At 29.9% G+C, this 14305-nt stretch overlaps 1 protein-coding gene across 1 annotated transcript; it reads right to left on the reverse strand.

The window, feature by feature from the left end:
* Nucleotides 1–494: 494 nt before the first annotated feature.
* On the reverse strand, nucleotides 495–7931 carry LOC145091956 (L-arabinokinase-like). Its single transcript, XM_079029798.1, has 29 exons — nucleotides 7572–7931; nucleotides 7075–7182; nucleotides 6924–6992; nucleotides 6683–6766; nucleotides 6386–6462; nucleotides 6193–6259; nucleotides 6038–6095; nucleotides 5827–5894; nucleotides 5639–5701; nucleotides 5391–5444; nucleotides 5089–5191; nucleotides 4871–4980; nucleotides 4679–4798; nucleotides 4219–4275; nucleotides 3971–4143; nucleotides 3704–3872; nucleotides 3539–3622; nucleotides 3317–3442; nucleotides 2760–2890; nucleotides 2571–2652; nucleotides 2391–2478; nucleotides 2271–2314; nucleotides 2076–2171; nucleotides 1920–1996; nucleotides 1636–1836; nucleotides 1381–1546; nucleotides 1226–1297; nucleotides 903–1112; nucleotides 495–771 (listed from the first exon to the last, which is right to left on the reverse strand). Exons 1-29 carry the CDS (start codon nucleotides 7677–7679, stop codon nucleotides 649–651), a joined length of 2988 nt encoding a protein of 995 aa, XP_078885924.1. The 5' UTR covers nucleotides 7680–7931; the 3' UTR covers nucleotides 495–648.
* Between the last annotated feature and the right edge of the window lie 6374 nt (nucleotides 7932–14305).

Genomic DNA, 14305 nt, shown 5'->3' on the forward strand with positions numbered 1-14305 from the left:
CGATAAGGGACCGAAAGCAACAACAGTCTTCTTTTTCTTTTCCTGATTCGCTATGAAGCACAAAGGAGGAGTCGATTTTTCCACCCACACACACAGAGAGACACACACAGAGAGAGATATTTTATTTTATTTTAAATCAAGAAAACAATTAAGAAAAAAGAGAAAATCATATTAATACGGGCAAGTCCGTCATTTTGAAATCATAATAAATTAGACCAAACAAGCAACAAAATAAAAATGAAAAGTTTGGAGCTAGTGCAAACTTTTTTGGATCAAATGGCAATTTTCAAATACCATTTGTGCAGTTTTGTCTTCTTAATTAAAAGATATGCTTTTTCCTTTTGTTTTGAGCTTGCTCCTTATTTAAATATTTTCCAGTATCCATTCAAAAAAACACAACATGATGCAAAAGAAATGGATGACTTGTTACCTTACATTTTATCATCTTCGATGCATCAAGTGAATTTCAAACAACATAACATGAAGCAAGCAAGTGCACAACATATACTTATAACATTATCACGAATAATGTGTTTTTGGTTTGTATTGATATGCATAAATCCTACTAATGATCATATGATGAATCCTTAAAGATCCTTATTTTTCGTAAATAATTATAAGTTGACATTCACACAATGACACAACCAACTAATCTTGCTTGGGAGCTAGCTGCCGACGAATTCTCAGATGTCCAAACTTCCCTGCACCCGGTGATGAACCCTCAAACAGAAACGGCATGTACCCTGTTGCATTTCTGTATCTCTGTTGAACCTGCAACACCAATTTCACAAAATAAGAATCTCTTTATCTTTTCTCCATTATACCTTGCAATATTATTTTTTGCCAATAATAGTAATATGTAAGTAGGAAAAAAAAAGTGTAACTAGATTTTTTATAATTACCTGAAGGATTTGTTCGCTACTTTTGAGACAATTCCTACCAATGACACAAACGGTCCCACCGGATCCGCCACCTGTAATCTTTGCCCCGTATAAAGTTCCATCTCCATCTCCAGACACAGAGGATTTGCTGTGCTGCATTTCTTGAACCAATTGAACAAGTCTATCTGTCCCATCTGACCCTAACCCACAAGCACTATAACTATAGTGACACTGCATCATAACATCAACATTCAACAACAAACCAACATACATCATTCCATAAATACCGAAAATACCCCTTTAACAGTCATTAACAAAAAGGTTTTTCGGTTTGAGTTGGGTACCTGATACATTAGTTCCCCGAGAGCAGTGAGTTGCTCCTCTGATGAAGCTGATGTCAGTAGTGCTTTGAATGCCTGGAAATTTGGTTTAGAATTTTAATAATTTAAAAAAAAGAAAGGTAAGATTTGAAAATGGAAAATAAAAAAATAATATGAACCTTGACACGGAAATTTTCATAAATAGGATGTCGGGTAGCTGCTTTGACTCCATATGAACGTTTTTTGTCAATCACTGTGACTGGATCGTTGTGATGATCGTATTTTGTTAAAAAGGCTTCACCATTTAACGTATCCGGAAGATTCTTGGAGTATATGGCTTCAAATCTAGGATATTAAATTTTGTGAATAAACATGAATGAAAATAGTTTACAACTTATTTTATAGATTTTTTTATATAATTGGTGAATATTCACCTGTGAGGGGCGAGATTGCATAAATAATCTAGAGAAGCTTCATCCTGAAGAAGTTCAATCCCATATTCTTCCAACTCTTCAAGATTATTTCCGTTTCCATTTGAATATGATTTTGAATACACATCAGATGCGGTTGACTTTATCATTTTTCGACCCATAAACGCCCCTATTCTAACTGATCCATAATCAGCACCCCCAATACTGTAAATTCAAAGAAAAAAACATATAATTAACAACAAACCAAAACAAAATATCAGGATTCATAGAGAGTTAAATAAATATACCTGTGTCGTAAACCTGAGTCAATTCCCCAAAACCGTATATGACTAGGAATATCCACCAATCCTAATACCTCAGCTGGCTGTAAAAAAATTAACAGTTTATAGTTAATAATGAATATAATATTTTTCAAAAAAAAAAAAAAGGAATTATGTACCTACCTGGCAAACCATTGCAAGAAGCTTGTTGGCTTCGCCACATGCAGAAGCCATTTGGTCCATCACGCCACATGGAGCTCCAACAACAGAGTTTTCCACCTTTTGAATAATAATAATAACAATAATACATAATATAAAGATAAGTGAAACAAAGCTTGTAGAAGTTTATGAGCAAAAATGGTGTTTGATTATATATACCTTTTGACAGAGGATAGCGAGATCCCTTGAACTGATATTTAACCCTGGGAAACAAAGTTTATGGTTTTAAAACCTTAATAAATAAATGTATAATTTTGTAATATAAATATAAATAGTTACCATGAGCAGCAGCTATAGCTGACATGCTGGCTACTTCCACTGATGCAGAAGAGGATACACCTTTGCCTTCTGGAACAGCTGAAGACACCTGTTCTTTTTTATTTTTTTATATTTAATATTTGTCAAAGTTGACAAGTGACATGTGTCAAAATGTTTAAAAGAAATTGGATAAATTATTACCAGCATGCTGATGCTGCTATCGAATCGGATATTTAATTCCTTCATTAAAACAAGAATCGTGCCAGCAACATATGCAGCCCATCTGAAAAATAAAACATGTTCATGTCAGTATAACTGTATATTTTTATTTATAATTTTTTATGTGAAAAAACAGATATAATTTGAAGAAGAGAGAGAATAAAGAAATACCTTTGTGATGGATCACGGGCAAAGTAACCTTTGGCTTTTTCATATGAAATGGGTTGATCGCCATCCATGAAATCTGATATGTCCATGTCAAATGTGGGACCACGGTTGCTCAATTCTGATCCATATGACACCTGACAATATAATCCAACTCATTATTTTTTTAGGGAAATTACGATTTTGTCCTTTGATTCGTATGGATATGGTCCAATTAATAGTTTAATTTCAGAGTCTTTAAGTCATCATCTCATCTGTTAAGATGACCATTTTGCCCCTATCACTTCATGTTTTCCTTCAAGGACCTTGAAGTCATGTATGATTCTGGTTTCACTTTTAAAATGAAATCTGGTTGATTTGGTGGTGTTATGATTCTAAATAGGGTTCTTGAACTTGATGATGATGAAGAAGATACAGGCAAAATGGCCATTTATATTGGACCAAATCCAAACCAGAGGGACAAAAAAAAAAGTAATAAACCCTATTTTTCATTACTTCATAAATGGAAATTATTATAATTTAAAAGGAAAATACATTATTTATAAAGATTATGTTGAACTTACAATCTGGAGCACAGGTGTAGGTCCTTGTCCTTTGGCATTCTGTCTAGCCTGTGCATGCTTCCATAACCTCTGTTTACTTGGCTGGATTTTTTGAACAGCAACATGACAAGCTTCTCTAATAGGCATCTGTCATGTATTTTATTTCCATTTTCCACCAACAAAAAAAAACAAATTAAATAAGACACTGCAAATAAATAAATAAATAAGAAAATGTATGTTCACCTGCAAAACAAGACTTCCAGAGTAGTCAGCAATTCCTCCAATAACATCTAATCTTCCAGGTGCTCTTGCCACATATATATCTTCCTGTTTCAGCAAATAATGGGATGAACTCCATGGAGGGCAAAATAGTCATTTTACAAGGGGTTAACAGAAAAAGAAAATTACCTCCCAGTTAAAGAGACCAGCAGCAGCCTTGCGCTCACGCATATATTGTTTTTCAGCATTCTTGACAGAATCATGTAAAGCATCTAATTCAGCCAAACTCCTCAAAAAACTCATTGTGTCTGGAAGACCCATCACGTCTCCATGAAGAATATCAAAGTCCCCAGCATCTCTTCACAAGTTTTTTTTTTTTTAAATCAATGATAATTGTATAATTAAACATTAGTATAAACTTGATAGGGAATATGATAAAATAAAATAAAAACTCACGAATTCTGGGGTATGTTGGAATTATTAATATCAACTGAATGTGAGCCTGTACGAAGTCCAAGTTCATTTTCAGCACTTGCATACCATTCTGGAATACTGATATCCCTTCCAGGAACTCTTTGTAATTGATACCCTAAGACTATGGCATCACGTAATCTCCGGGCCCCACTAAGCTACAAATTTAAGACATTTAAACCATGTGAATCACAACAATTTAACAAAAAAATGATAAGTTTTAAATTATTTACTTTATCTGATGCGTAATTCTTTCCGTTTGCTGTGTCCTGCAAAATACGCGCTGCAACCTGGAAAAAGATAACAAAATTATCAACTTATGTTTTTAAAAATAAAAAAACGTACTTTTAAAGGGTAAATTTCATTTTTGGTCTCTAAAATTCCGAGTATAGCTGGTTTTTTCAACATTGGTCCCAAAAGTTTTCTCTAGCAATTTTGGCCTTTCTTTGAGGTTTTTGTAACATTTTGGTTCATGTTCAAAGTTAAATGACTATTTTTGGGACCAAAATTGCAAAAATCAGCTATACACAGGGACCAAACATAGTCATTTTACTAGAAACATGGACCAAAAAACCTACAAGAAATAAGAACCAAAAATGCAATAGAAAACTTTTGGGACCAAAATTGCAAAATGCAGCTATACTCAGGGACCAAAAGTGTAATTTACTCTAATTATAAAGCAGACAAAGATACCTGACCACCATTAACTCCACCATCATAGCTAGGTTTTAAACTGGTGGCACGTTCAAGGTATGGCCTCCAATGACCTGTGAGTAGATCTCTTCTTATCATCTCAACACCACCTTGATAAAACTGATGAAAAGTTTATTAGTTTGTTTAAATTTAAATTTAAAATGTTATAAATTATTTAGAAGCTCATGGTACCTCAAGCATGTTTCTTAAAAATGGTTCTTCATTGAAATAATCTCTACGGACAAATACAAAAGGTAATTTGTAAGCCAAGGCTTCACTAACAGTTCCATATCCGATTTTTCCTGAAATAATATTACAATTAATGAGCTTCAAATCTTGATTTGATTATTGTCATACTAAAATCTCAGTACCAAAGAGGAAGACAAAGAATAAAGATTCCATAAACTAACCAAGCATACAATCTGATGCAGCCATCACATCAGGGGTATATGTGTCTTTTGCCAGCTTTATGAAATTTGGAGGAAGCTCTTGTTCAGATGACGCCCCACAAACCTGTAATTGAGTAGATTTTTCAAAGTAAAATTCCTTAATAACAAAAAAAAGTGAAATTACAATGCTCTAATAGAACTAAACAAAAGCAGGATGCTATAATACACAAATAAATGAAAGTATGTTGCTACTTCTTGCAAATTACTATTTTACCCTAGTTTTAATGGATCAATTTGTAGGGAATATTCAGAAGTGAACATACCAGGCAAAGCCAACCAGGAGGCAAGTACTCCTCTTTTAACTTCCAACCTGCTGGCTGCAAATTTTCATAGGTGTTACATTATTAATGAATGACAAATCTTTTTAAAAGATTTATAAAACTTTATTTATAATAAAGTTTTTTTAAGACCTAGAAATTATATATTTTTTTACTATAATCCATTCCATCCAACCAAACAGACTCTAAATATGTAGGCACATATTAAGACATTAAAATGACCATTAACTTACTTGTCCACCAAAATTGAGAATAACAAGCTTCACATCCTCACTAATCCCCATTTCACTCCTCACCTGCATCACAATAGGGAAAATAAATGTACAATTTTTTTTTAAAAAAAAAAAAAAAAGAAAAAAAAGCAAAGGATCAGTCAGCAACATGGAATCATCATAGCAAAAGCAAATACTGTGTTACAAACCTCCTTGCGTGATTTGTGCAGCCTTCTTACAACCAAAGGTACATCAATTACATCCCTAAAAGCAGGCACTACAGAAAACAATTTATAAATGGAAATTCATTTTGTACATTGGTAACTTCTAAATGGAAATATATTATTATTATTATTATTATTATTATTATTATTATTATTATTATTATTATTATTATTATTATTATGTACACCAACTTACTTGGGCAGTATCCAGGTAGACGAATTAGGAACTCACAATGTGAATAGTCCTCGGCTATCTGTATAAATTGCCAACTAGATTTAAATATAACTTTGTATAATAAAAAAGGAGAACATAAAATCGTATCATCAAGAAAAAAGAAAATATCATAATACCTGCCATACTATTGACCTATGATGATATCCAGCAGCCATAACATATTCTGCATAAATGAAGTCCCAACTGCAACAATAAACTTAAAAACCATTAAATGACTGATAAAATGTTACAGGATACTAAAAATCAGGCAAATGAGCAATCTTTTTTCACTTAAATGGAGTAAAAAAAAAGATGGGAATTCACAGTTACCTGAAATTTGTTACACAAACTGAACGTATACCAGCATCAGCTGCTGCACGACAAGCAACTGCAACAACATCTGATACCTGTTTCATAAAACAATATTTCACATGTGAATATTTAATATATATATATATATATATATATATATATATATATATATATATATATATATATATATATATATATATATATATATAACTTAGATGCTTCATTAAAGATTAACATGTTACAGGACTTTAATGTGCACAAATAAAGCCTGAATTAGAGAAACATATATAATATTAGCAGATTATTAGTTATTACCACTAAGTCTGCCTTGATGGAGTTGAGCCACTCAACTTCTGTAGCCAAAATAGAAGCACGAGGTGCAACAGCTGTCTCATTATACTAGAGTAAAACAAAGAACCATAAAGAAAATGACATTAAATACCAAAAAACATAACTTTCAGAAAAAGATAGGACAACTGATATGATCAAAATGTAATTAGAAGAACCATTTTCTAAACTTTGCAACTAAAATTGGAAGTAATCACTTAACACATACCTTTTCCAAGGAGGCGAGTCGATCTACTGTTAAAGCATCTGCTTGAACAGCTCCACAGTCCAAAACAAGCTGTGACACATGGAAATTGAGTCAAGAAAAGTCAAAGATTGTAATCTGTTACTGTTAGTAGACCTCTGAAAGTGAAACCCACCTTCCTAAGGAAAAGTCTTGGAGACTGTACTTCAGTAGTGAACACAAAGTCCGGTGCACCAGTCACCACATGAACATCATGCCCAGCAAGAATGAGGTGGCGAACAACCTGCACAGAGCTCAAAAAGGAAATCAATGATTTGAAGAAGCATGCAGGAAAAAAGAAAACTATTCTGCTTTAATCATTAATCAATCTATTATTTATAACCAGGTTCTTGAACTGAAATAATCGCTTTGAAAATGCACAATATTTTTTCCCACATCGTTGGAAGTTGGAACACCAACACTAGCTATTGATCATTCTTATTGGTAATGGACATGTTTGTAACATAGAAACAGCAACATCAACAACGATTACAAAGTCATGTATATAATCGTGATCAACATATCTACTTCAGTTTCACAAAAAAGGGGTTTAAATTTAAGACTAGAAAGATGATAAAAACACGATCACGGCTAAACAAAATCGAAAAAGAAGAAATTGACCGAGAGAATTACCTCGACAACACGTGTGGCATGGCCGAATCCATGGCCGGTAACATAATAAGCGAATACAAGATGATTCCTGGAAGCTGATAATTCTTCCACTCCGTCTTCAATCCTCATCTTCGTTCACGGCGTTTCAGAGTTGAATTACTGCGGCTGAGGCTGATCAGACAAGGAGATATTGATTACCGACCAATGTGACTTGTTGTATGATTATTGAGCATAGCAAGTGAATGGATTTTAAAGGAATCACTAATCAGTGAAAGGGTGATGAACTTGATTTGGTACGAGAAAGTGACGGGAAATTTGGGAGATTTGAGAGAGATGGAGAGTGCAGACGACAGATTCATGGGTTGTGTCTGCGCTTATCCTCTTTCGTTTAATTTGTTGATTGATTAATTGATTTAGAAGTGAGATTTTAGCCCTCAACTTTATACCCACCACCTTTTTAGTCCTTCTAGATTGAAAAATGCCATAACCCATCCATGTGTTTTCTAGTTTCTTCTCTTCCTTTTCTTGAGAATTCTACTTTTTCTCTTTTTTGTAATAGGATGATGCAATTATCACAAATATATATATATATATATATATATATATATATATATATATATATATATATATATATATATATATATATATATATATATATATATATATATATACCAGACGAACTCCCGTGCGTTGCGCGGCGCAGATTAAAAATATATTGTTAGAATATATTATTATTATATTTAATGTTTTCCTTTTAATTATGTTAAATATATATATATATATATATATTGTATTTTTTTAAACATTATTTGATATTTTACTTCAGGTTTTAAATTTTACACAAAATTTTTAAGCTTATTTGATATATTAATGTATGTTATTTATTTAACTATATATTGAAGTTAACAAATTAAGTATATCATATTGATAAGTCACAAATTCTTCCATTTATGATATGTTTACAACTAAAAGCATATTTAAATTAATAAATTAAGCATATTGTATGGAAATATGAAAAGTTGGGAGTTTCAAATGAATATGGTGAAAGAAAAAAATGTTTCCTTTATAATATAGTATGATATGATATGATGATGATTATAGTTTTAATTTTAAAGTCATTGTGATATATACAATTATTTGATAACTTTATAAACCGTTTAAAATTATGTAAATTATATATCAAACGTATGATAATCTATATATAACGGGTAACAAAATGTATGAACAAAAATAAGAACTACAACTTTTACTAACATAAAAATATAAAAACATCTATTATAACATTTGTATTAATATATATATATATATATATATATATATATATATATATATATATATATCGTATAATAAAAAAACATGAAAAATAAAAACTACAACTTTTAATAGCATAAAAACACTAAAACATTTATTATAACATTTATATTAACTTTTCATACTTAAATCATAAATCTCTTCAAATACATTAATGTTTTTAATGAGTCAAAATTTACAACCTTATAGAAGAAAGGAAATAAAAAGTTATTAGTGATAACTAATTAATAATCATAAGTAAAAAAAATTTTAGTTGTAACTAATAAATATACATAAATTAAAAAACTCTTGAGTTGTAGTGTGAGTTTCAAATTAATACGGTACTTGGAAATGTGTAATTATTATTATTATTATTATTATTATTATTATTATTATTATTATTATTATTATTATATTCGTTATCCCTTCAATTATTAAACATAATGATATTTTATTATAAATTTATAATATACATAGGTGCATATATATGTTAAACAAATCACATATAATATATATTTTCTTAAATTTCATATATAATTTTTGTCGTAGTAATATGGATAAATTACTTTCATATGAAAAACATATCATGATAAGTCATCATAATTACATATCAAATGTTAAAAACTATGTTATCTTTTAAATATTGTCTTGTAAATATGTTGTGTAATATAACCCAACAAAAAAATAATAGAAAATAAACATAATCAAAATAGAAAATCTACAATCAAATAAATAAGAACATTAGGTGGTTGAGTATATAAATAAAAATGTTAAATAAATATACGTTTAAATCAAAAGAAAAAACCAACATTAGTTTACTTTGCTCAAACAAAAAAAAAATTATATTCGTTTTCTGAATCTTTTTTCTTTATTTAACACCATTCAACCATAGAAATCTGATGACAATTCTTCACTAACCTTCAATCAAAATGTTTTTCTTGAAAAAGAAGAATGAGAAAGATATTCCAAGCAAAACATTGATATTTGGAGAGTCACATTCAAGATTAAGTACTATATATAAATCACATATAAAGATCAAATGAGAAATTGAATATAAAGAAAGAATAGAAAAGCTTTATTTGTTTTGGTTGAAAGAAAAAATAATATTACAATTACCATCGATGCGACATACCCCATTTCTTCAAATCATCATATTTGAATCGTGAATGCTTCAACTATATGAAAACTTTTGAATCATAATATCTTCAACCAAATGACAACTTTTTGTAAGAAAAATGTATTAATATAACTACATATATAATGAAGGTGAAATGCTGTGGGAGTTTCAAATGCATGAGGTGTTGAACTTATAGAGTGTGTGATTTTCTTGGAATGGGATTATGTGTGATTAATTACTTTGAAGGTGAAAGGGTGTGTGAGTTTCAAATGCATGAGGTGTTGGCAAATTTTTATGGGGGTTTCAAATGCATGAGATTCAAGAAAAAATGCTAGCTTTATAAGTATGTATGATATATATATATATATATATATATATATATATATATATATAGAGAGAGAGAGAGAGAGAGAGGGTTCAATTGACAAAAAAAAGGTTGAGAATGGGGGAATCATTCTCAGTCACTCATTTATTTTTGCCGCAAAAGCATCCGTCGTACCAGCAGAAATGCGAAAGAAATAGACATGTGTTTTCCAACAAAACATGTTTCCTTAAACTATGCTAATCATTACCTTAATATATACAAAAACATAGTTTTTTCGTTTTTTTTTTTAACTTTTAAGAAGCTATTTTTATAAAAAAAAATGATTTTAAATATACCAAAATTTATGATTTTTTATTCTCCACAAATAGACATCAATATTGATATAGTTTTAAGATAAAATAAACAAAATTATTTTTTTTATATTTTCAGCTATCGTTATTCATAAGTGAATAAAAGTGAATCGGGTTTTATTACAGTACATTCGTTATTCACTTATTAATAAAAACTATGATTAATTTTTTTTTACAATTTAAGTATCATTCATATATGAATATAACATATAATAAACATAATATATTTCATATTTCAATATTAGACGATGCATTCACTTGTGAATATTACATAGTATATTCACTTGTGAATATTATATGATATATTCACTTACGAATATTAGATAATATTTTCATATCTGAATATTACATAGTATTACATGGTATATCACATGTGAATATAACATAGTATATTCACTTGTGAATATTAGATGATACATTCATTTATGAATATTACACAGTATATTCACATATGAATATTACAAGGTGTTTTCACAAATATATATAATTTTTATATGTTATTCACATATGAATAACATACAGACTTGCATATTTGTTTTTTTTGTTTTAATAATCATATATTAATTCATGTGAGAAAACATATTCATATATGAATATAACGTTGTAATTTAGTTTATGCATTTCATCAAACAGTTGAAGTGCATACAATTTAACTTTTTAAAAAATGTTAAAAACATGATACTTTGACTATTTAAATCTTACAAAATAGTAGATTGATAGAGAATTATATGAAATAAAAAAAAAGATTTTGATCTTTTTCTAACCTCAAATTTGAAGTTTTATTTGATAATCGATGTTGAATGAAGATATGAAGTGAATTTTTTGTTGATTATCGATGATGTTGATCTAATGACGTTGGGAGTATAATTAATCGTAGATGTTGAAGAACTGATTGTATTCAAGTACAATTGAAGGTTGGATTAAAAGAACAAAAAACGAATTTTTGTTGTTAACTATTGAATCGTGTTGATAAACATGTTATTGACGAAGATCGATGATTGATTAACACTGGATGATGGTTTAATTGAAGAAATTTGGATGATTGTTGAAGGTTGGAGGAGAAATTTGGATGATGAACGATCGATTAGAAATGGGTTTGAACTGTTATCTATTTCTATACAGTACGTATTTGAAATTGAAGGTTATTATCATATTTACAAGTTTGTCACCGTGTCTTTTTATGCTTAGATTAAATGAGTGGTTGAGAATGATTCCCTTATTCTCAATATTTTTTATTTTCTCAATTGAACCCACCCCCTCTCTCTCTCTTTATATATATATATATATATATATATATATATATATATATATATATATATATATATATATATATAGAATCGGAGAATATTCATAAATTATAATTTATAATGTTCTTCTATGAAATTAATGATCGTTTTATGATAAAACTGAAATGTTAAAAATATAAGCATTCTTTAGTTAACAACATCCCATTTTGGTCATTTTGTGAAATTGAAGAGTATGTTGTTATTTTGTGAATATAACAAAGTTATGAGGTTGTAAACTGATAATATTAATTGCATGGACATTGCTAAAAGATTGGAAATACATAATCAATAAATCATTACTATAAGTTGTTGGCATTCATTGTGCAATTTTACGTACCCAGATAATTTGAGGTTTGTCATAATGTCGTAAGAATTGAAGTGGAATTGCGTACTAATGTGCTATGAGTCTCAAGGGAGTGGGTTGCGGTTTGGCTGCACTCAATGCCCACATAGGTAGGGGAACACCGCCCCCCTATGCGGTCTTGGGTGCGGTTTGGCCGCACCTCTCCTAAAATTTGTCGCACTCCTTTCTCTTTTTCTCTTCCTTTATGTGTCGTTCTCTCTCGTCTCCTCTCTCTCTCTCTCTCTCTCTCTCGCCTCTCTCTTTCTCTACCATAATTCCCACACCCTAGGTGTGGTCAGGGCCAGTCCACTGATTTATGATGCCCGGATCAAGATAATTAAAAAACGCCCTTATTTTATATCAAGTAGTCTCCACAAATTTATAGTTTTTTTTAAACATGCAAAAAAAATTATTTAAAGAAATGCATATAAATGATCAATTATTTAAAACAATGTCTACTTGTCGTTTAACTAAACGCATGATGGTAACCGAATCAAAATGAATTAATTGTAGCATAATTAAATACATTTATTTTGCCTTTATGAATTTAAAAGAAATCGTCATTTAACATCAGAAGTTTTTAAACACAAAAATTTCCGAACTACTAATCTATACATTCTAGTGTCCAGCATCTTCTATGGCAAGCATCTGCAAATTTCAAAAGAAGAATCTAAAGTCACAAAGAAAAAAAGGAATTTAAATTTAACCACCGCATAAAAAACATAAAGTCTTAAAAGGAAAAAAATACAATCTCAAAAAAGTCTTACTTGGATATTATCAATAGTTTAATAAAAATTGAAATTTCAAGATTGTTTATGGAAAACAGCTTAATAACAAGGAGGGAGATAGAGATGCTTGTCAAAGACATAAAATTTGTAGACAAAACATAAATTATCTTGAAATTACAATGGCGATACATAAGAAGGTTATTCTATATTCTAGGCATTGTATTGGATGTTTCCTCCATTAAATAATAATTCAAGTACCTAAAAGCTATAAAAAAAAAACATTATTTTATATTTCATCATTCACCATAGATACAATACTATTGAATACATAAATTATCAATTCATAGTCAATCGCCCAAATATTGATAACCACATAAAGACAGAGGAAGACATTCATATGAATACCTGCCACGATTAAGACTTGAGAATGTCGATTTATAAAGGACATGAGAGGAACTCACAAATCAAAAATCATAAAAATTAACCCAACCCCCATCTCTTTCAATCACAATGAGATCTTCATGAAGAATGAAACAACTGATGAATTTAATTAGCCCCACAGAACCTTGTGTTTCTTTAAGATATGAGATCAACGAGACCTTATTTGAATAATCTTCCTCAAACATCAATCTCTTTAGACACCTCTTCTTCTTCTTCAAATTTACTTATTAGGGGTGTTGCTTAATAGATCGAGAAGTCAGAAGAGTGCTAGATGTGAATTTCAATTGCCACCTTCAGGTTTTTTACATCTTGTACTAGGTGCTTTAGTGGATCAGCCCAAATGACTACATATAATAGACATTTTAAACGTGATGCCCCTTGATGAGTTGTTGCCCTGGGCCAACCCAACTCGCCCTCGGCTTGGGCAAGCCCTGGGTGTCGTAAAGAACCACACTTTGTGTAGTATAAATGATGTGGCACATATGTGGCTCCTATGTGTTAGAGGAGGGAGTGCGGTTTTTGGGGCACCACTCCTTCCAGCCTAACAAACTTCGTAGGGTTTTGTCGGTGTGAAGGTATTTTTTCCATTACAGACACTACATAGTACTTAAGTTTTATAAGAAAAAAAGTAAGTATATACTTAAAATGGTATAATTAATAATTGTCATGCATTTTAATATTTGATGGATAATCAATAATCCTTAAATGGTATAACTTTTTAAAAAAATCAAATAACTTTCTTATTTTATTATAAAACGGTATAATTAATAATATTTAAAATGGTATAATTTATATATATATATATATATATATATATATATATATATATATATATATATATATATCAAATAACTCTTAATTTATATTAACATTAC

This window comes from Lactuca serriola, chromosome 3, assembly GCF_051521515.1.
Source record: "Lactuca serriola cultivar US96UC23 chromosome 3, Lser_US96UC23_V15, whole genome shotgun sequence".
Taxonomy (NCBI): Eukaryota; Viridiplantae; Streptophyta; class Magnoliopsida; order Asterales; family Asteraceae; genus Lactuca; species Lactuca serriola.